The sequence below is a fragment of the Eleginops maclovinus genome, chromosome 8, assembly GCF_036324505.1.
Source record: "Eleginops maclovinus isolate JMC-PN-2008 ecotype Puerto Natales chromosome 8, JC_Emac_rtc_rv5, whole genome shotgun sequence".
Classification (NCBI taxonomy): Eukaryota; Metazoa; Chordata; class Actinopteri; order Perciformes; family Eleginopidae; genus Eleginops; species Eleginops maclovinus.
The window spans coordinates 12,837,683-12,861,898 of record NC_086356.1 but is presented as its reverse complement, the minus strand read 5'-3'; the positions used below and the strand labels follow the sequence as shown (position 1 = coordinate 12,861,898).

General features: G+C 41.0%; 1 protein-coding gene across 1 annotated transcript; it reads left to right on the top strand.

Moving 5' to 3' along the window:
* The first annotated feature begins 333 nt into the window (after positions 1 to 333).
* On the top strand, positions 334 to 22,864 carry LOC134868598 (E3 ubiquitin-protein ligase UHRF2-like). The gene is made up of 16 exons (XM_063889849.1): positions 334 to 651; positions 7,050 to 7,445; positions 8,637 to 8,956; positions 15,481 to 15,699; positions 15,914 to 16,023; positions 16,149 to 16,335; positions 17,546 to 17,669; positions 18,927 to 19,034; positions 19,264 to 19,368; positions 19,494 to 19,600; positions 19,793 to 19,955; positions 20,140 to 20,277; positions 20,418 to 20,649; positions 20,861 to 21,009; positions 21,407 to 21,505; positions 21,601 to 22,864. The coding sequence occupies exons 1-16, from the start codon at positions 499 to 501 to the stop codon at positions 21,745 to 21,747; spliced, it is 2,757 nt and encodes a 918-aa protein (XP_063745919.1). The 5' UTR covers positions 334 to 498; the 3' UTR covers positions 21,748 to 22,864.
* The last annotated feature ends 1,352 nt before the right edge of the window (positions 22,865 to 24,216 follow it).

Sequence of the window (24,216 nt, the reverse complement as noted above, 5' to 3'; positions counted from 1 at the left end):
CCGATATTATATTATTACATTTTGGCCTATATATATTAGACTAAGCAATGTATTTTATGTGCTAATATTTTATGAAAATTAGCAAAGTAACTGTCAGTTAGAATAGTGTTTTAAAAATACAATCTAGAATAAATTGGGAATAAATAAGTGCTCAATTTATGATTTTTTTAACCGTGTTGACAGGTAAATATGTTATAATACTTTTCTCAGAACCACCACTGCACTGTAAACCTTGCCCTTTGTGTACATTAAAGGGAGAGCTGTGCCTTTAACTGCACTCTGTGATCGCTTAAACGTTGTTTCGCGAGATTTGCTTGGCGCCGCGACCTCATGTGAGACTACTGCGCGAACCAGTCCGACGTTACCTCTGCAGAGGAAAACGCAATGGATCCCTGATCGCTTTCCTTTCTATCTCCCTTCACGCCTTGAAAACAAAACTCGCATCCAACATACTGCTTTATCTACTATTTATCTGAGGCGTTACAGGGCGGTGCAACAATGTGGATCCAGGTTCGCACGATAGACGGGAAGGAGACGCGAACCGTTGAGGATCTTTCTAGACTGACCAAAATTGAGTCTTTACGTTTGAAAATACAGGACATCTTCAGTGTAAACCCACAGCAGCAGCGCCTGTTCTACCGAGGAAAGCAGGTAAACACAATTCCTGTCTCAACCCGTCATGCAACAGTCTGCTTTTGGATGTTTTGGTGCTTGTGAAGAGTGAGTGGTCCCTGGTGTTGTAGCGGGTTTCGGACCCATGCAAGCTTCCTGTTTTGATAGGAATTCGCCAATAGTTCTTGCGCAAGAGCCTGGGGTACGCGGTGTGCCAGCCCCTGACAAAAACATCAACATAGTATGGATGCATGGCCATATTATAACACTGTACTCAATTGTTTGGGTTTGCAGTGCGTGCAACAAATGTCTCACTGCCGTAGACATGTTTGTTTACATTGCGACGCGAGAGAAAAGAGAACATCGCACACACAAGCTAGTGCAGTGCAAGCAACCACACCACACCACACCACTTGCTTTTATCCGTGTGTCAGATTCAAAATATCCTCTCTAAATCTGTAATTTATTGTTAACATGTGGCTTTTAACTGCACTCAGTGGTCCAGGAGGCTCGTGCATGTAGTGTATTATGATGATGTTAATGATAATTTGAGGGAGGAGTGGACTCGTGGCTCCACGTGCCTTGACATCCAAAGGCAAGTGTAGTTGTGTTTACACCCTGGCGTCACTACAATATGCATTCTGTACAGTGAGGACGGACAAGGCTGTCACCTGTAAAACATTATTCAGTGTACAGACGTAATAAGCTTGCTTTAGTACCAAATACATTTGTATTACAAAGCGTTATTATTCACTAAATGTCAAATTATAACCATTATGTTAATGTGATCAGTCATGATGATTAATAGGGCAATCCTGCAAAAATAGTTAACAATTTTTAGATATATATGCTCACCCCACCAACAATTTAATGTAGCTTGGGTTTACTACATTACATACCTGTGTAATTGCATCAATAGTACAGACTATACAAATGAGTGTATACTGAACCTATGTCTCCAATTACTTTATTCCACTACACAATTGTATCATGTAACATTCCTTAAAGGCGTTGTGATTTAACTGTGATAGATTTAGATGTTTTGTCGCAGCAGGAGATCTTTGACATTTAAGAACAAATACTGGTAATATTTATTCTGGAACAGAGCAGGGTTGACATAAATTAACCCTTTTTACCTACTTTTTCTAATACTGTTGTAAATGGTAAACATTATTTAAACTACTTGATATCACTGTAATGCTGCAGTAATTAGACTAATTAAAATACTGATTTTGTCCAAATCACCCTCCCAACCCTTGTATGATATTGTCTTTGCTTATAAATGTATCAATCCAAATTTCTGTAAAAAAAATACTGTTGGTTATTCATCACAGTTTCAACATGAATGTGATTTGACATCCTACAATATTATTCAGAGAATTTCTTGTTTTTTCCAAATATATGAACATAAGGTCAATATAATAAAACATCTAGCCTATATGTAAAAGACAGGGAGACACACTGTATCCTAATGTGTACGTTGTGTTCAACAGCTGGTATACTATCAGTAATATGCAGGAGATGATCGCTGCTGATAGGACACTGGTGCCGTGATTTATTTAGTATTTAAGAATAACATTACAAAACTGATAACACAATATGAGTCAGCGAGACAGATAAGCCCCCAGGAAGCAAACAGCCCACATGGTGTGTTGATCTCATATTGTTTACATTTAGTCACACTCTCCTTCATTCATATGTGCCAGGCAGAAATGTAGGGCAAACAATTCCCTTACAAATGACTTTCTGCATGTTTCGAGTTGTCTAACCTACTTCCTGTTGGGTAATTAATGAACTCTAAATTCTGTACAGGCCACTTAGGTTGATTTTCTTTTCTGTTTGTGAGCTGGATAAACTGCAGGATGGAGAGAATGAAAGTGCTTCATGAACTGTTTGAGAGATGGTAATTCATAAATTGCGTTCATATTTATCTCTGTTGGCTACAGCACATGCTTTTTGTCAAACAATGGTTCACTTGGCAAACCAGAAATATTGTCTTTTTTGGACGAGTGCCCCCAGAAGCCTTTTTAGTTATAAACTAGTTCCAATACAGGCAGTTATGACCAATTTACTTCAACAGAACCCTTTTGCAAGTTAAAAACACCACAGTGAACAAGCAACATTGTAGAACAGTAGAAGCCACAATGTAGTTCATTTTTTAAAAATGTGCTCTATTAGCAACTAATTATCTGTCCCGCTTGAGTTTAGTGTTCTGTTGGAGCTGTGGTTGCAAAGGCCAGGCCTGTTTAGTAAATCCTTTGCTTCCTTCGCTACACTGGAAAGAAAGTTGGGAAGGTTGATTAGGGGATTTCCACATGTTAAGTACGGCATGGAATGAGCCAGCGACACACAGCGTATGCTAGCTAGTGCCCTTACATGCATGTTAGGATTTGGACTTGTAGCAGAAAAACTCTAATTCTTTTCCAAAATGGCGTCTTGTTTTTCCCTCCAGCTCACTGCTCATGCTGCCTCTCCGGTTCAAAGTCATGCTTGCCCTTGACTCGGAAGTGTCTCGAGCCAGCAGCCGCACAACTTGGCCTCAGTGTTTGTTTTTAGTTTTTTTGACTAGTTTTGCAGTTTGCCTGTCAACTCCTCATGTCTCTGTTTCACACGGAGCAACGTGTCTTGTCGTTCACGTTCACGGGCAGACTCACACACACCTTCCAATGTCCATGCAGCCTTTCTGCTACACCCCTTCATTCACTTTTTCAGAGCACTTCTTTACTAATGAAAAAAAAGGCTTTTCCTGTTCATTAAGTGGTTTAAAGCTCAGATTGTATTGCGTCTGTTTGCTTCAAATAGGATGCTGGTCACTTTTTTCTAGCGAGGAAGCAACATGTTTCACGTTTAAATGATTGGGCTTTCCTCCACTGTTTGTTGTTGCCTATTGTTGGGCTGTAGGAAAGCTTTATTGGCTCGCCTCCTTTCGCGCAGACAGTTGCTGTGACCTAGATATATCGTTACAATTTGATTATACATGCATTGATGTTGTAGCTCCTCGATTGATGGGTTTTCTTTGGACATTGCCAAGCGGTAGAATTTCAGGGGAAGCGGATTTGGCTGCAGCCATGCATGTACACACAGTCACACCCTTCTTCGACAAATAGGCTGGACAAAGAGCAAAGACAAAGAGAGGCACTAAATCTAGAGTACAACTGCATGCTTTCTAACACTCCCACATGTTTTCATAGCTGAGTTCACTCTTGAAGTAGCTCTAGCTTGCTGGTGGTCAAATGTCCTACACGCAAACTGCTGTTGCCTACACTTGCATCGTGAATAAACCATTTATTATACAACATGCTATTTTATTATAATGAAAAGGCTTGTTTACCTTAGTAATGTTTATAATGTAGATTTATACATGTTGGTATAACTTATCATTTTATCATGGTCATTTTCACATCACATTGCAAGTTTATGCTCACAGTAAATAGCTTTTTAAATTCACTAATGACAAAGAATCCCATTGATCATGTATAAGGTGGAAGTACTGTGATTTAAGTAAGTATTAAATCTACTTTGTCATACAGTAGGAGATTGGTCCCATGGGCCCTTGAATGTATTTTGAAAAACATTTCAAGGTGAATATCGACCAAATGTTTATTATTTGCACAGTTGTTAAAGTCTACAGTAGGAACTAACATCAGGTTATCAAACCATAGCAAACGAATAACAAGCAAGCTACCTTTGTCACCTTTCGGTTAAATGTGCTAATTAACACTGGAAAATGTTGGTGTGAAATTGAATGACTGTGGGCAGAGTGAGGGATAAAAGACTGAACATTAGCGCATGGTAATGGAGGCGCACAGACACACCCCATGTCATTGTTTTTGGAAATCTGACCTATTTTGCTCAGCTCTTCGCTAAGACTGACTGTGGGCGGAGAAGAAGAAATCGTGTCGGAGTAAGGGGTTTACCCCACCCACGGTTTCTGCTCTGTGATAGTTATTATTGCGTGTAGTTTTATTATAATGTTAACACATTTGTTTCATGACTGATATTAGCTTTTATAGAATAGGTAGAACGAGGAGAACATTTTCCAGGTGTTTTTGCAGTCTCTATGCAGCCACACATTTTTCTCTTGTCATTGATTGACGTTCTTTCTGACTCTGTACCTTTGTTCCTCTTACAATTTTAAAATGAGTATTTGAAAGACTGCCCGTCGAAACAGAAATCATCCTAGCAGAGAGGTGTTCATTTTCTTTTACTCAACAATGTTATACACACATACGTAGACACAGAAGCACACACACACACCGTTGCCATTCCAAGGATTTTCGACTGTGATGTGTTGTATTGTTTTATTGAGTAATTTATTGTTTGTCTAAAGCTTTGTTATGACCGGGCCTGTTAACTAAAGTCTCCCTCTGACACATATTTCCCCAATCACATAACATAGATACCAGAATGTGTTTTCTTTATTATTCTGCATTATTTATGATGTAGGAGAAAATGTCCTTGATGATGTTATTCGTCCTACACGCTCAAGAGAGTCACAAGGTAATATTTCTGTCAAAGAGATCTTGGCCTCAGTGAATATAGGAAAAACATGTCTGACTTTGCCTGTTTAGATGGCGGTTATTTGTTTGAAGGATTTTTCAGATGGTTACTGATGTCAGGGCTGTTGCACCTCACAGTGAAAGGCTGATCGCACAATGAAGGTGCTGTGGAAAGCGGTTACAGCTTAGATATCAATTGTGAGGTTTGCTGCGGTGCATAAAATTCAACCGTATCTTTCCTAATACTTAAATCTGTCGGCGTACCAAGTACTTCTCACAAGCAAGGGGTCCTACTGCTCCAACAATCGTATTGTCTGTGTGTTTTTGCCTTCATTTTCTTAATGCAGTATCAGCAAGCAAAGCACAGAGGAGGATAAACAATTACTGAGACTAAATCAAAGACCGAGTTTAGGCAGGGGGACAAACAAAGAAATGCTGGGATACAGTACCCTATAATAACAGATAGACAGGTGAGTATAGCAATCAGTGTATCACTGTGTTTGCACCACTGCTCCTCTGATCTAAATTTCATGAGACTATTAAAAACAGGGAGGGATGGGGACATTGCGCTGGCTCCCTCTCCTGCTACGCCTCCGACCGCTCTCCTGCTCGCTGTCAAATAACGAAGAGGAGAAGGGTAGCGCGAGCAAGAGTGGCGGCCATGCTCGTCTCTCCAGTACAATGGGCTTGTGGGGTTGAGGGCTGAAATAAATAGCTGATGTCTATAATGAGTTGGCTTGCTTGCCATAAGCTCCATTCCTAAGGCAGTAGCTGTACTGTATACTTAGCAGTAGATTAGTTGTGGTAAAAAAAAAACGGGTTTCTAACGGGCCCTCAGCGTTTCTTCCAGAGATAATTTTTCGAGAGAACCATTTTCTGATGCCCATACACGCCGCGCTGCCTGAAAAGGGTCGCGGTGATGATGGCGGTGGGTTGGTGTCGACAGAGATTGTATACATGATTCAGGTTCATGGGGGTGGGGGTGCTCTCTTTTGGTTGTCATAGCAACCCAGTTCATTTCTTTCCCCCCAGCCACATCTCCCATCACTTTAATTCATGCATTCGTTTCTTTTATTTCTTTTTTTTCTTCTTCTTGCTGAAAAGCGATGTGGGAGTTATGCGAGTCGAGCGCCGGTTTGCAATCCATGTCTTTTAGATCGGATATGTCCACCAATACAAACGTGGCGAATCAGTAATGCCAAGTAACTGGTTACCAATCATAATAAATTATTTTGCTTACCTTGTTTACCTCTTTTATAGACAAAACAAAAACCAGTTCAGAGGTATATAAATACATTTAATAGCTAATAGCAAACCATCAGGTCATTTGTTGACAGAGAGCAGATGTTTTTGCTGTAAACTCCTTAGCGTCTTCCTCAACCACCACTGGTGTATTTAAAGTGCCGTGTGTGTGTATTTTGATGTGTTCTGTATGCTGTTGAGTGCAGTAACAACACCTAATTGTATTCCCTCAATGTTGTCTTCCGTCTTTTTCGTTCTTTGTTTGTCCTTGACAAGCAGCAGAGTGTATTTGTCTGAGGGCGCTCTGTGGCACAGTGGTGTTCGTTTCATACCACATAGATGCCTATTATGAAATATTTGTGGTACAATATTTAATGAAATATGTCTTCATGGACATCTATGTCATTGTCCACATAAACATCCCTGGGCAAGCTTAAGATATAAGTAATGCTGCTGCAACAACTCATTTTCAGAAAATTTGTCGAATCATGTTTTGTTCATAAAGGACAAAACATTTTTAGTCATAGCTTTTTAAATGTATTGGATTTAAAAAAAATATGTGTACACATTATATTGAATACTTATGGTGTTTACTGACTTGAAATAAAACAAGCTATTTTAAGACTGAAATTTAGCATCTGTAAAGCTGTCTCTATTCAAGCATGTCAGTGACTTTTAAATGTATTATCTTTTCAGATGGAAGATGGCCAGACGCTGTTTGACTATAACGTGGGACTGAATGACATCGTGCAGCTGCTGATTCGCTCGCAGACTGACCCTCCAGACAGCCCCGCCACCAAGGACTCCTCCGGAGTGGCCTGTAGTTCAGCCCCCCCGACGGACTGCAGGTCAGAAAGCCACAACTCCCCAGCTCCCGGCTCCCCCGCTGCTATGGAAATCTCCCCCAATATAGACAATGAACGCAGCAGCGTCAATCCCAGCACTGTTAATGAAACCAAGCCGGACACCAGCGCTACCGGTAACTCAGCCAGTACCAAAAATGGGTTCAAGCCCCCCAGTCCAGCACGGGACACTCAGCCCCCCACATCCAGCAGAAACACACTAGTGGACCCAGGAATTGGTGTGTACAAGGTGAGGATGAGAGGGTTAATTTTTTCTAATGTGTTTGCAAAGCTGCACGTGATACTGGCCTGACTCTTAGCTAAATTACAGAGCATTTGGGCAAATCATTGCCAGAGTTTCTTGGGCTGGGCACTTTTTATTTATCTTGTGCTCCACTGCGGTTTAAAACTCCAAAACCACTCTGTAAATCGTTCGCATAATTTATATATGAGATGTTACAAAAAGTATATGTTTAGTTGAACAACAACAATCTTAATCTGCCTTCATAGATTTCTTTTTTGTATTTATCAGCGGTTTGCTTAACAAAAATACCAAAGGAACAACACCATAATCATTTTTATACTCCCGCGTGTACTTTGTGGTTATTTCTTTATTTTAAATTACTGAGCAGTCCTATATTTCTTTCCCCACTGTCTTTTGCTGTAGCACATCCGACTGCTTAGATATTTATTCTCATTATTTACCTCTCGGTCTCACCCTGAATGCCTTGAATTTATTAGGACTAATGACATGCCACACGAGCATGTGGCTAACTTTACCAGAGAAGCACAGGCCAAGCCACGCATAAGAATCAGATCTTTACAACCCTGTCACTAACCAATTTACAGATTTTAAATAGACTGCAGTCAGAACCAATGCGATGGTGAGTCTACTCTAATGTGTTATGAGCTCTGCTGGCTGGCTGACCCACATGTCTGAGAATTAAATTTGTGGGACTCTTTTGATGGATGCTAAAAGTTCAATTCTGCATGCAGGGAGATCAATACTCTAACTAAGTAGATGAGATTTAAATTCTGCAAGTTCACTGGCTATCAGGGTCACAGTCTTTAAACATTCACCACACAATCTGCTATATTTGATGTGGTTTTCCCAAAGCAACATATAGCTTAACGATACAAGGGGTCACATTTATTTCAGAAGAAGAAATGTGATGCAGAGAGCTATTAAAAGTATAAATGTTACATGTTTTTTGCATGTCGCTTTTACTACAAATTGCCCATAACTTTTAATACCCACAGTATTTTAACAAGTTGTTTTCCTACCCAGGGGTAGGGAAACATTTTCTTTAAATCTGATACTCTCTGTAAAGCTGGTTTTAATGGCCTGTAGCAAATGGGTTGAAACATGGCATGTTTGTTTAAACAGCAGACAGAGAAGATCAAGAGGCCAGGTGTTATTTTTGTGTTTGTATCTCCTCAGATTTACGAGCTGGTGGACTGCAGAGACGTCAGCATCGGTGCCTGGTTTGAGGCCTGCATCGAAAACGTGACACGGGCTCCCAAAGGACAGATAACGCCCACCAAGGGCAAGGTGGGCCGGCCCCCAAAAAGGACTAATGGAAAGCTGGAGGCCGAGCAGGGACAGGCCCACGGCCAGGGCCAAACCACAGACAGTAACAGGAATATTGTTGCGTTAAGCTCTGAGAGTAACGGAGCCTCCACCTCTCAGACAGACTCTGCAGCAGCTTCAGAAACCAAGGAGAGAGAAGAGGATGTAATGTACCATATTAAATATGACGAGTAAGTGACGGCCCATAATGCTCTGTTCCTGCTGCACCTGAGCTGATTTTGGTTTTTGTGATAACAAACGCATCATCACAGATTTGAATAAAATAGCAACGTAGATTTTTGTTATAAAGCAGACATCTGCACAGTGTCAGTGCTGCTGCATTTTGGTCTGGTAAATTATTCTAGATGATGAAAATCCGTTAAGGATTGGGATATGTTGCAGTGTTGTGGCTCTATTAGGATACCGTAATTCTTTACATGCATGGTTTTGTGGCATGGTTCCATTGGTGTGCATCAGTTATGGGTGTTTGGTGCGTCGGGAATTGCAGCCTCTGCTTTCCCCTGGCAGTTCAGGGGATGGAAAGAGGGGGTTTGGGTAGTTGATGCTACAATTTGGACTCTATCTCTTGCGCTCTGCTTTTCCAGCAAATTCATTCAGAAGCCGATGTTTCCATGGTAACTCACGAGTTCTCAGGAGCATTACTTCTTTGCTTGCCTCCTTCAGCTTTGTCTGTAATTGCTGTGCACATGCCACCGGTGAGACATAGCCTCCTCACTGCGTCTAGTGCGTGTGCCTGTGAGTTTGTATGTTTGTGTGTTTCTGTCACGGGATATTATGCCAGAGAAACGGCATCAAGGGCTGTTGAGCAGTAAATGTGGGTTTTTCTGTGAGGCAGACATCATTCCCATTTGACGTTCTGCAATCTTCCAAATCCCTGCTATTTGGCTTTTCTTTTTTTCATCATTTGCAACAGGACAGTGTTTCTGCTGGGAAAATGCAGTAGTACACACCATTTGTGTGCCCCTATTTATTTAAATTCAGAGGTGTTGATTATTTATCTGTTGGTTTGTTTACTCAGATTATTGTTTTCGCCTCATATTCCTCATTTGCTTTATTTGATAGCTGACAGTCAGAGGCAGAGAGGCAGGGAACGTAGCGAGAGTGAGACACAAATGACAACAAAGGGCCCACGCTAGTTTTAAACCCAGGATGTCACTCTCGTATGTGATTTGCATTTTCACCAAATGAGCCACAAATGCAACCCCGGTTTTGTGTGCTGCTGAGAAGCCGCAGCAACAACTGCAATAGATCTAAATTCTCACATTTCCGTTTGTCTGGCGGTTGGTCAAATATACTCGTTTGCATTTTACTAAATGCTTAGTATTCTGTCCTGAGAGGCATTCCAGATTTCTCCCGACATGTTTGTTTGCCAGGGAAAAGTGGAGGGTGGGAATGATCGCTCCGCCTTCCCACGTAGGCACACATACTCCCCCATTAAACACCTGCCTGCATAGAAATGAAAACCAGCCCTACAAAATGAACTCTGTTTTTAACAGAATGTAATGAGCCGCAACATCAAAGGGATATGTAGGGACAACCTACCCTCTGCTGCCACCAGGAAATAAAGGTGTGTGTGTGTGTGTGTGTGTGTGTGTGTGTGTGTGTGTGTGTGTGTGTGTGTGTGTGTGTGTGTGTGTGTGTGTGTGTGTGTGTGTGTGTGTGTGTGTGTGTGTGTGTGTGTGTGTGTGTGTGTGTGTGTGTGTGTGTGTGTGTGTGTGTGTGTGTGTGTGTGTGTGTGTGTGTGTGTGTGTGTGTGTGTGTGTGTGTGTGTGCATAACAAGACTTTCAGATATGGTTTCCTGGTTGAGCTCAACACATGTTTAAGATTCTCTACTTTCTGGTGGACCATTACATTTGTAATATGTAATGGCAATTAGCATCTGGTGGTGTCTTAAGCCAGTTAATTTGACAGAGGTGCCAGAAGAAGAAAAAAAAACTACAAATGTAATATCTAGTAAATAAATACAGTACATCCTCTTACATAATTTGACTAAAATGTAATAATTTATTCAGGTTTAAGCAGAGTTTGTCAAGTTAAAGATTGAGCACTATTCTGAACTCGTGGCAGATTTTGGCCTGATAAATCAAGGGAAAAGTACATGCCTAAGCCACACGATATGTCGTACACTATTTTATATATATATATATTGCCCTCCTGACTCAACCTTAGTGCAACCACTAGACAAGAGGATTTGTCCCAGACGAGCTTGCAGAATCTACAGCAGCATTGTAGCCTTTTGGCAAAATGGAGGTCAATTGTACAAGTCTGTGAAAAAGCCCCCGTATACATAGTGAAAGTAATAACATAATTCCATTTTGTTTCTTTGGTCTCCGTGTTGTTCATGGCTAACTGTAACACTGTCCTGGTTTACTTAGACCTCTGAATATAATAGAGCCTTTGTAAATGTTCTTTGTAACCCATGAGCTTTTACAATAGCAAGTCAGAAAGCTGCTATTGGAAACTGGGTTTTTGCCATCCTTATCACTGCACTTTGTGAGAAATCCAGATTGTTTTTTTTAATAATGTCTCATATGTAGCTATTTAAAGTTATATTAGTGATTTGGGAAGCTTTTTTTTAAAAAATAGAGGCTTAAGTTCTTCTTAAATGGGCTCTGTCTGCTAATTTTCCAGGATCAACGTAGCAGTGGAAGAGATCTTACCAGCAGCATCTGGCAGTTGTTTGAACGCGGCTGATATCAGAGTGCCTTTCTCAGAGTATTTTTTGCTACGATTCCAATTAAGTAAGCGATGTTGAAATGAGGATGAAATTAAGTGTAATTTCAGTTTCATATTAGTTTTCTCTTTCTCACTCGCCCACTCTCCATCACCATTTCTACACAGTTATTGTTTGACTGTTGGGTTGCATTATACAGTTATATTGGTGTGAGCAGATATTATGCATTTTGGAATAGGGTCATGTTTACTTGTGTAATCTTTGTCATGGTGCTTTATAGGCCTTTTTCACATTTTTACCTGTCACAGTTGAGATTGCACAGGTGTTATTAATAGACTTGCATGATTGCTCACCCTTCGTAAAATGTTATTAGTAACACCTGTGCGTTCCCCGCTATCACATGTAACAGCTGTGTAACAACATGCCTTACATAAACATCTTTAGTCCAACTTTATAAATATACATCATCAGACTCTTTATTAGACTTTATTAAACTGTGACTGTTTTCACCGTCACAGTTTTATATCTGTATGAGCTTCAATAATCCCATTTTTGTCAACCTGTAGTGTTATCCCTCATTATATATACGGCAACGTGAGGTAAGAAGTGGAAATGCCACATTAGGATAATAGGATTCAGGTTTAAAATCACCAAAGTGGCTCTTTTTAATACCTGAAGTTGTGTTTTCCTCTCTTTCTCATGACTTAACTTGAAAATGTCTCATCCTTACATTCACATAATTAAGATATATATTTATGAAAGAATCACAGCCTCACATTTTGCCCTCAATTACTAACAAAGCCAAGGTTGAGAGAGTCTGCAGTCACTCTCCCTCACTACTGTTGAAGCAATTATATTCAGCTTGTTTAGTGTCAGAGCATTTCTAGCTCGGCAGCTTATCAGCAAATTGAGGATTTCTCATTTTCTCCGCCGCCTTTCTCCCTCCTTACAGGGACCTCGGCTAAGCACACAAAACCCTAATGATGGGTTCATAACAGAAAAACTGTAAGAGCTCGTCTGTAGTCATCATTCATGTTGTCTCAATTTCATTACTGATTATAAAGGTTTCTACATTCTCTGTAGAACCAATGACGTGACTTGGTTTCTGGTTTACCTCCTCTAAGCCTGAAAATCTATCCTCTTTCTCCCCACGACTGAAGGGACATTTACTCTTCACACCTGGCTCTGGGTTCATCCACTGTGCTAACTCCTGTGTGGGGATTTAACCGTGATACCTAAAATGTTCGACTTTATTACAGCAGACTTACAGCACAGATTCTTATTTTGCTTGTTTGGTATCTGTAGGTGCAATCACTAGCATTTTAAATGAGGAAAACACTGTATTGGGTTTAAAAAGAAGAATGTAAGATGTTTCCATTTGCAAATTGATATTTTATGTTATTCCTAGTTGATGGAGTAGGGCCAGTGTGCAACAGTACAGACAGTGTGAGCTTGTGTGGTCTTAAACTCGGGTACTTCTGCTCCCCTTGTGTTGCTCCGTGTCCTCCTTCTGTTCATGCTGAGTCCCATTGTCCTCCAAGGTTGATATTCCGCTCTGCTGTGTGTGTGTGTGTGTGTGTGTGTGTGTGTGTGTGTGTGTGTGTGTGTGTGTGTGTGTGTGTGTGTGTGTGTGTGTGTGTGTGTGTGTGTGTGTGTGTGTGTGTGTGTGTGTGTGTGTGTGTGTGTGTGTGTGTGTGTGTGTGTGTGTGTGTGTGTGTGTGTGTGTGTGTGTGTGTGTGTTCACATGTTCATATTGGTGTGTGTCTGTGTGCGTTTGTGTTGCTTGTATTCACCCCCCTTACCCTAAACCCAAAACTGCAGTAATCCCTTGGGCCTAAAAAGGAAATCCCCACACTGTGCCCCGGCCTCCTCTTCCTGGGAGAACTCTAGCTGTGCGCTACTCTTACAGTCTGCCTCTGTAGGACCTCTCCTGTCGATTTACAATGGCTTAAAACCTTCAGCATGGTCTTGTTAGTTAGAAAGTAAAGCTTAAGTAGGGCATTTTTGGACTGAATAACATTTTAGATGTCTGGAATTTTAATTCATTCATTTTTTTCATCAGTTCAGACTCCCAGAGTACCACGTTTAGACTCAACTTTCCCTGAAAAACACAGTTGCATTGCTTGTTCATGCACACGTTTCTCAACTTCCCCTTCCACCTCCCACTGTGTAAGCGGCCCTGAGTGTGCAGGCTGTTGTGCAGTAAAACTTCACTGCCTACACATTGTACACATGTAAGCATAATTCCAGTTATTGGCAGGCAGGCAAGCTGTTAATTCATCTGTGAGTCAGGCCTGATCCTAACAGTTAATGATGATTGGCAGGCAGGAAACCAGCACGATTAACCTCAGATTCCACAGCTCCAAGTTTGCCACACAAGAATACTTTTCAGACTTATGGCAAAGAAGAAACATTTTTAGTTATCTTTATGGGCGTTAAAACAAAAAACCTTATCGCAGTTTTAAAAAAACAACACACAATAGTGTATTTGATTGTTGATTCTTTGATATAAGACTGCAAATTTTAATGACTATGCGAAACATAAAGCTAGTTAGTGTAGCATAGCACAAAGACGAGAACAAGGGGTAAAAAGTTAACTTTGAACAAATGCAGCAAAATCTGTTTACTAGCACCTTTTTTTAAGCTCACTCTTTTGTTTAATCTGTGCCAACACCAAGGTATAAAAACATCATGTTGGGGTTTTAACAACATATGAAACATAAATGCATTGTTAGGCCTGCGGTTTTTATCCTGCTAAATATTGTACATTTCCTAAACAAGTCAGATTCTAGTGTTGGGTAAAACCCTTACAAAATACTGTTGATTATATCGATGTATGTAGCCCTTTTAGAAAGGTTTGGTAAACATCTATGCACATGTTTTCTTCATCATTACTACCTATTTGTTTCCGCTGTTGGTCATCTTCAGTCACCTCACATCTTTCCTCACTCATAACCAGAATGTAGGAAACTCAGGCCTGGTCATCCCAGGCAGGAGTTTTCTCATTTGCATAGTGAGCAGAAACAATATTCCTGAATATAATGCAGTGCTGTGTTCTGTCCCTTAAAATACATATCCTATATACGACATATCCTGAACATTTGCAATTCAGCAAAAGAATGTGAAGCGTGCTGGCGACTGATTCCTGTCTATAACTTTTAAAAGACTGGTTAAAAGACTGTTTGACTAGTAAATTCACTATGGTTGTAAGGCTGCTGTAGTTTGTTTATATCCTGTTTATATTTACAGGGAGGTAGAGCGAGGAAATTGCAGAGAATACCCTTTATAATTCTTTGCTCCAAAACCCCAGTCAGGATGCTGTTGTGCGGAAGTGCCTTTTATAGTATGTAGAGCCAATTGAAATCTACAGAATATAAGAAGAGGTTTTCATTGAAAAAAAGCATCGTAAAATAATTTATGTATAATTAGCTTTTTTTTTTAAATGTCCTTAATCATTGATTTATTCCTATAATCAGCAAATGGCTTTCTGTGAAAAGTCCAAATGCATAACAGTGTTTGCCTGTAGAGGCTTGGGTAGGTCTCCGCAGACTTGCATAGACTTGCATGTTCCTGCACAAAGGCTTGCATTGCTTATCAACTGGACAGATTGTGATTCTCTTAATGCATTGAACTTGCAAATACTTTCTATTCAGATTCATATTTTTTACCAAACACTGTACTGAATAGTTGCTTTCTGCTGAGAATTGTTTATTGAAGGGTGAACTCTTCCAAGCCTTGAATCCATTAAGTATAAAACTCAATAGTAGTTCAACCCTTTCCATGGCGAATGTAGCTAATGTATAAGTAGTGAAGTCTTGTAATCAAAGAATGTGACTTTCATGAAGTGCACATTACATTTAATCAGAAATCTGATCTTTGAAAGGAAAGGAAAGTGTCTGTAACCATTTACCTCTGACTAACTGGAATAGATAAGACAGGAGTGTGAACATCAATGTGATGACAGCAGGCAGATGTCTCGCTCCTTAAGAACCTTTCCTTATCCCCTTGTCTTTATCCAGCTATCCAGAGAACGGTGTGGTAGAGATACGGCCGGTGGATGTTCGGCCCCGTGCCAGGACCCTGCTGCGGTGGGACCAGCTGCAGGTGGGCATGCGGGTGATGGTCAACTACAACATGGAGACGCCAGAGGAGAGGGGCTTCTGGTTTGATGCCGAGGTTCAGGCCCTTAACCAACCCTCCCGCACCAACAAAGAGCTTCGAGTCAAGATCCTCCTGGGGTGAGGATCTTCCTTCCTAGGTGGGAGGGTATGGGGATAGCTGCTTTTTTCTTTTCTTTATGAGAACATCTGCTTTGCCAATGATTCTTTTTTTTGCTCATCAAGATGCTCTTTTAATCTGTAACCTGCTCAGTAAAGCATCTTTTTATCTTCCTTTCTGGTTTTATTTTCTTGTGCTTTCTCTCCCATCCTCTTATTTTTTTGGCCTACATAGGGGTCCTGGAGATATAATCGGGGATTGTAAAGTTCACTTTCTTGATGAAATCTACCAGTTGGAGAGACCAGGAGCTCCTGCCCTCTCAGCTTCAGATGGACAATTTAAACGTAGGCAACAGACTGCACACACATCTGCAAACACACAGTGAAGTTGTTGCCAAAACATGTCCGTGACCACAGCAAAAGAATAAACATGTGTGCGTGCATGTGTGTATGAATGTTTCCTCCTCCAGGGAAGAGCGGGCCAGAGTGTAAGCACTGCAAGGCTGACCCTGAGGCCGAGTGTCGCTTCTGCTCCTGCTGTGTGTGCGGCGGGAAGCAGGATGCTCACATGCAGCTGCTGTGTGACGAGTGCAACATGGCGTTCCACATCTACTGCCTCAACCCGCCGCTGTCCACCATCCCAGATGACGAGGACTGGTGAGAGAGAGCGTAGCTCAGCAATTAGCCACAACATCCGCCACTTCCCAATCAATTTAACAACGCTGATTAATGGTGGTCAGTACATGCTGAAGTGCATTTAGGCAATAATTAAGTGGTGATTGAGGTTATAATCAATTTAAAATAATTACATAATGCAGGTGTGAGTTTGTCTAATGCAGCAGAGATGAGGGTGAGAATATGTTTTTATATTTTAGCAGTTACCAGAGAAGGGATCCTTGTCATGCTTAACACCTCGTATGTGTCATGCATTACTCAATGGCCGCAAAAAGTTAAACATTAAATCGACCAACATTATTGGTCAACCGCCTCTGGCGCCAGCTTTGTGATATTCATTGAATAAAAAAAATGTAGTTGTTGCAACATCTCTCTTAAAAGGTCTCCTATTATCCTATATTTGAACAGTATATTGTAGGGCAATATCTATACAAGTTGTGTTTTGCTCAAAATACCAAACAGATCACCCATTGTAGCATGCCTCATAACCCTCTATTTAAGCCCTGTTCCTGAAGTGCTGATTCTGTGAGTGTCGCTTTAAATTTGAGCTGACCTGAAGCTGGCCACGCATGCAGCTCTCTGTCTGAAGAGAGTTTTCTACTGGTAGAATCTCAGCTAAACGCTGCCGTGATTAAACGCCATATTATTGTCAAAACCACATCAAGCATTATTTCTGAAACACTTCTCAGTGTTTACCTCTAGAACAGAGACATTATATGTATTATATATACAACAACTCTAAGTCCCTCCTGCAGACATCCTGCTGAACACACAGACACACTGAGGTGCTGCGGAGGGGATTCAGCTCGCGACTGTATATGGGGGATGATAGGTTGGGACGTGTCATGTGGGCGGGACGTTGGCAGGAGTTCAATGTAAAGCCGGCCCACATTTCGGTTATGACATCATAACGGCAGCAAATCTGGATCAGCTCGTTTGTACCCCCGTTTTTAGAGATGTGGGTAAGGAGGAAAAGAGAGAGGGTTGTATTTTCTGACACTTTGTGAGTCTCCTTACACACCGGGGACACATTTATGTATAAAAGACATCAAAAAGTGCATTTTGCATAATAGAGGACCTTTAAGGGCATTGAAAGATGTCACAGTCTTTGCTTTCTGGCTAGTTTGGGGCCTTGTTGCTGCTTTTATCAAACACTCTTACTCACACACACGACTGCCTCTCATTCTGCCAGGTACTGTCCCACCTGTAAGAACGACACCAGTGAGGTTGTGAAGGCAGGCGAAAAGCTCAAAGCCAGCAAGAAAAAAGCCAAGATGCCTTCGGCGACAACTGAGAGTCAAAGGGACTGGGGAAAGGTGAGACTGGAGAGGGTACACACGCACTAACACACACTCACACACACACGCACGCACACACTTAATCTTAGGGAAGGCCTGTGATTTCTCCTGGAATTGTGTAGAAGGTACAAAGAACATGCACCTCCCTTATTGGGCAAAAGTATGCACATGCTCCACAGAGACAGAAGGATTTTCCACCATCAGATGTACCCTGCAACACTTGCTGCAAGCAATTTTCAAAAATGTATTACATCATCACCAAACTGCTGAGAATAATCACAAGACATAACTACAAAGCTACATTTGCATATGAAACTGTCACTTTCCAATGTATTCAGTGGGCCAGCATTTTTCAGTACTGAATGGGTATTTGAGTATTCAGCACTTGGGGTGAGCCACTCTGTAATTAGCATTCATTCAGCGCATTATTCCTGCATCATTTCATCCCTTTCACTTCCTGCAAACAGGTTTGTTGTTCAGTGTATCTTTTATGCGTTCAATACCTTGTGTAGCAAAGTAATGAAGAAAGTCATCTTATCTGTGCTTTGGTTTCTGTTCTCCTTGTGAAGAGTTATTAATATTGCCTAAGCCCCCAAAACACTTTTTCTCTAAAATCAAACTATAAGATCAGAGATTTTTGATCCAGTCAGCAATACTTGAAATCTAGTTTGACTTCCAGACAGGATTTTGGTAATGTAGGTTGAGTCATATCACTAATCAAGCTAAAATCACTTTTATATTTTTCACACGGCAACACTTAAATGATCCCATGCTGGCTGCTGGGGCAGAAATGGAATCGTGGGGGACCGATGACTTTGAGATCGTTCTGTAAAAGCGTCTGTTTGAAGCGTACTGTTAAACATTTTTTTCTCACAATCTCCTTGGAGTCTTCTCATGGCAACACTTTGAGATATTGTGTGGCTCCTTCCTATCCTGGCCTGGCTGTCTCCCTGGTGTAATATGAACAATGCCATTAAGCATGACTTAGCCACTTTCCTGGAACTGCCAACGGAAAATAACTTGTTTCTTTACTAGAATGCTCTCTTTCTCTGTGGACTAATTGAAAACAGGCTGGCTTGTGTGTTGGGGCACATTAAAGTTCTGTGACTCACACAGCATTTATCCATGCTTTTCACATTATTGCAATTTGATAACCCTTTAAATAAAAAACCTTTCTTAGTCTTCTCACTATTAAAATCTGATGATTTTTGGTAAAACTTCTATTTCTATGCACGCAGTTAACATTCTTTGTTGTTTTTCTTGATGTAATTCCAGGGTATGGCCTGTGTGGGGCGTACTAAGGAGTGCACAATTGTTCCTTCAAACCATTATGGACCCATACCTGGTGTTCCTGTTGGGACCACCTGGAAATTCAGAGTTCAGGTCAGTCATTTTTACAGTGCATCATAAATGAAGTGGGTTTACTTTTGATAATTGATTTAAAATCTGAGGAAAATTGAGCGGTCTACCATGTCTCTTCTTATTGACTTTATAATATGAGATTAAGGATCATAATGCTTAACTTTTTGTAATTTTGTATCTGTAAATCACTGCACATATCATCAATGTCTCTCTTTCATTTTTTTCTCTCTCTCTCTCTCTCTCTCTCCAGGTGAGTGAGGCAGGCGTTCACAGGCCGCATGTTGGTGGTATCCATGGGCGCAGTAACGATGGCTCCTATTCGCTGGTGCTGGCTGGTGGCTTTGAGGATGAAGTGGTGGGTTTAACCAAATGTTTTTAGATATCTATTAAGTGGAGAGCATTTGTTGCTTTACTCTTTAGTCGTGTATGCATTAGAGGATTTTCTGATCACCTATTATGTCTAACATGTCTTTTCTGTAGGATCGGGGGGATGAGTTCACCTACACAGGCAGCGGGGGTCGTGACCTCTCAGGCAACAAACGGATTGGAGAGCACTCTTTTGACCAGACCCTGACACACATGAACAGGTATAACCCTTAAAGATGAATAAAAAGAACACAGATGTCTGTTTACTGTTTGATTTTAAAGATAGATAAGCTTGAGGGGTGAACTTAATATAATCAATCATTAACATATCATTTATTACCATCCCTTTATCCTTAGTCAGACTCAAACATCATTGTGTCTTGAGTATAACTCTTTGATCCTGACTCCTGCAGGGCGTTGGCTTTAAACTGCGATGCACCGCTGAACGACAAAGACGGGGCAGAGTCCAGGAACTGGCGGGCAGGAAAGCCAGTGAGAGTTGTGCGCAGTTCTAAAGGTCGACGCATCAGCAAATACGCTCCTGAGGAGGGAAACCGCTACGATGGTATTTACAAGGTACAAGCTCACATAAACTTGTTTTTCTAAAGTTTTAAAGAGGTCTGCTAACCTCAAGTAGAGCCACCTCATATAGAAATAGATATGGGCTGGGGCAGGCCAATGTCATTGAGACAAGTAGGAAATATGGGAAAGCATGAAAGCACAGTATTTAATGTTATACTGGTTTATATGCAAATTGTAGGTGGTAAAATACTGGCCAGAGATTGGAAAGTGTGGTTACCTGGTGTGGCGGTACCTGTTGAGACGGGATGATCTGGAACCAGCACCTTGGACACCTGAAGGATTGGAGAGGATCACAAAACTGGGCCTTGCTGTTCAGGTGAGACTGCGAGTGCATTTGGTTGTGCACTACAGATATCCACCTATGTGTCTCTTTGATTTAAACTTCTCATTAAGTATTGTAAACATTCTGCATCTAGTATGTTTTTCACATATTTACTAAGTAGCACTTGTCTGCAGTACCCGCCCGGCTACTTGTCAGCCATGGCCAACAAAACAAAGAAGGAGGCCTGTGCCAGACCTGGTCGTGGTGGCCGCAGTAAGCACTATCCCGGGAGGGGGAGACCACGGAGACGCAAGATCAAGGAGAAAGAAGAGAATGACGACGATGAGGAGTACGGGAAGCCAATTGCCAGTACGGATGAAGAGGAGCCACAGAGTAATGGAGAGAAGAAGACAACCAGAGAAATTGGTGGGTGATTTTACAAGAGAATCTCAAAGCAGGTCAGACATGGTGTTGTGGGAAGAGTACAGGTGAGAACATCGTGAACAGTAGCACTTCTTTTAAGATGACATCAACATCTTTACCACAAGAATGCACTATTTTAGACTTTATTTTAATCTTGCTTTTTATTCTCCAAAAATGTCAGTATTTCTCAAACTTATTTGTGGATTTTTACCAGAATCATCACCAGCTGCAGAGCCTCTCACTAAAAAGGTGAAGATAGAGGAGACTTTCCAGCTGTCAGAGCAGCAGAAGCAGTTGATCCGGGAGGACACAGCTAACAAGAAACTCTGGGATGAAGCCATGGGACACCTTAAAGAGGGACCGGTAGGAATCCCAGTACACTCTGACCATGGAAATAGAATGATTCCCTTTAGTCGTCAGATCTTAAATTCCAACCCAAATCACATTAAGCTAAACATAAAAGGGCAGATCGAGGGAAATAAACAAACTTGGTCTGTAGCTACGTTGTATTGGCAGAAAGTGTGTTGTTAGCAGTCATTCTGAGGAGTCAGAACCATATCAGCATCTAACAAGAACGGAGTGTCATTGCAGATTTTTCGCTCTGCATCTAAACTGCAAACTAAAGTTGGCAGGAAACATGAAAGCAAAAATGCCAGTTCTAAAGGTTCTTGTTACTGTTGCAATTTGTTTTTTCTGTGTGTATTACCTTGCTTTTGACCCCTTCCTTATTAACTGTTTTTCTGTCTTTGCAAATGTATAGAATTTCCTGAGGAAGATGGAGCAGATCTTTATGTGTGTGTGCTGCCAGGAGCTGGCTTTCCAACCCATCACCACTATCTGCACACACAATGTTTGCAAGGTGCGTGCAGACTGGATGTATTTGTAACTACCACATCTCAAAACCCCTGTTCTTAAATGTATATTTGAATTGTTCCTGCCGTCCTCTCTCCTCAGACTTGTCTACAGCGGTCGTTCCGAGCACAGGTCTACACCTGCCCCGCCTGCCGTCATGACCTGGGCCAAGACTACGTGATGACCCAAAACGTGACGCTTCAGGTGCTGCTTGACCAGTTCTATCCGGGCTACAGCAAGGGCCGATGAGGACAAAATCAACTTTATAAGTAGAATACGTACATACGCGCACATAAGCATCCATTCTGTGCACCTGTGTACAAATACCTAGAGCTCCACTTTAAAATGCATTACGCACACATACTGTACTTTCACTCGGGCAAATGTATATTGCATATACAGCCATTTAATGTACACAATCATTCACACACAAACAACCTCAGTAGGGCCTGACCTCATCTGTTAAACCTGGACCGTCTCCATTAACATCACCAGCCTGAAATTCAAAGGACATTTTATAGGCTCCCAACTTTAGCCCCCATAAACGCACAAAAGGAGCCTAAATTCAAACCCACTATCCACCTCAACATATTAGTTTTTTTGTTTCCCGCTCCACTGTGTTGTTTACTCATTTGATACTCAAGTTGATAAAGCACATTGTTTGAGTGCAAATTCCTCCCCAGCAATATTATGGGATCGTCCTTCTTCTCCTGCCAACCTGTATGCAATTTGTGTACCATTTGAGCAAAAATACTGAGCTGCTTCAAATATTTGCAGTATTTTAGGCATCTGGCAAATAAAGGTGCTAGTTAAATGCAGAGATTAAGGCACAGCAGGAAATCACACCCACTGCCCAAGATTCAGAATCAGCAAGAAGGTTACATGACGAGTTTGCATGTAATGGCACGGTAAAATGAACCAGTATGTCTATATAAAATAGAAGCACACATCGTTTAATGCCTTTTAAAGCACTTTATCAATGACATGACTTATTATGTAGGTTAATCTGGAGCATGTGTTAGCAATCTACTAACTGCTCCTGTCACTTGGAAAAATGCCATTATAAAATGTCTTGCCAGAGCATTTCAGAAAACAGAAATTTGGCAGCTGTCTCCGGTTTGTTTGGAGCGTCCGGAGATTTCTGGGTTAAAAAAAACAGCATCCTCGTAGTGAACCTAACAGTGATCATCAGGCACAACTCTTTCAGATTTAATAAGGAGAAATAAAGGCATTAAGTTCATAAACATACCATAGACATGAAGCACTAGATCAGTTCAGAGGCAAATATCTGCAGAATCCGGCCAAAATATGTTGTTTCTAATGAGGAATCACACCTGAAAATAAAATGCACTTATCTCAAACATGACCATACCAATTCTTTCTCTAGTAATGCACTGTTTCCATTTCCAAGCAGCTAAAAATAAATGTACAAGCCAAACGAACATGTTACTAGATCTCTCTCAAGTGCTGTTGAAACCTCTAACACTATTGAAATGATGCATTAAACATTTATATTAGAGACATTTATAAAATGTGCTCTCAATCATAGCTGCACTTCTTCAGTAAAATGTACAAGCCAAACGATATGCCAAAGACTGAACTGTCTTCCTACATAACGTGATCTAGTGGAAATCAAAGACTAGCAGGCTTCCCACCTGAAGAGCTTTAAAGTGTGAGTTGCACTGCAGTTGTTATTTTGAACGACATCTCGAAGGGCACACTGTGGTTGTCCCCGGTGTTACCAAGCAACCATCATCAAGCAGGACTTCACACAAAGACGGTTAGCATATTTTGTGCTCAGCAGATATTCATCTGCTATTGTTCTCTTTGTTAGAATGAGTATAATCTCTGGAGAGCTCTGGATATCCAGTTCAATCTGCTTCTGCTTTATTTAAAAAACAAAAACAAACCGTAGTCTGATTAGGGATTGCACGGCCAGGATGATCATTACATGCAGAAAATTGATTTCTAAGTACTGAAATTTGCATTCAATGCCCGGTTAGTTTTCCAACTTTGCTTTCCTATTCTAGCAAAAATATGCAGATTAAAAATTGAGATTACCATCTTGTAAACGTATCAAGTGGTTTATGTATATTTTCAATCGTGGGAGAGCTTTTCAACAGCATAGCACACTGGTTGTTTGAATGTTTCAGTAGGTAGTGTGTTTCAATCTCCATTCATCATACAGTTGAATAATAATTCAGAGTTTTGACTCAAAAATTTGAAAACCAGCAGAACAACGGAAATGTTTCAGAGTTACTGATCAGGCGTGATTTTTGTACCAAAATACAAAATACAGACACATTTTTTTTTACACAGACAGTTGCTTCCAGATTGATAAAAGTAATACCTTGTTATGGTAATTTCTTATTTGATTTATTAGATTTCTGATTACATTAGAAGGACAGAGGTGAAGGATTTGTACATGCATTAGTGTGCATCCATCGTGTAACTCAAAAACAAAACAAATCTTCAGGTCTTATTTACCATGATCCAAGACTGAACACACGTATCAACATTGAATAATTCTATTAAGCTTTTGTTCCATATAGCCACATGGTAATAGTCATGTCACAGCCGGATAGAAAGAAGCATATTCTGAAAACGGCCCCAACAGATGCTCCGTTATTGAATCTTCACATCTGACACCTATACCTACACCTATTTTCCCCGGGCGCTGCACGATAGCTGCCCACTGCTCCTAGTACTAGGATGGGT

What these genes read in the sequence shown, in the direction of transcription:
- LOC134868598 (XM_063889849.1), top strand. Translation starts at nt 499, where the DNA reads ATGTGGATCCAGGTTCGCACGATAGACGGGAAGGAGACGCGAACCGTT. An exon ending in TGTTCTACCGAGGAAAGCAG is followed by an intron (nt 652 to 7,049) that starts GTAAACACAATT and finishes TTATCTTTTCAG; the next exon opens with ATGGAAGATGGCCAGACGCT. An exon ending in GTCAAAGGGACTGGGGAAAG is followed by an intron (nt 17,670 to 18,926) that starts GTGAGACTGGAG and finishes ATGTAATTCCAG; the next exon opens with GGTATGGCCTGTGTGGGGCG.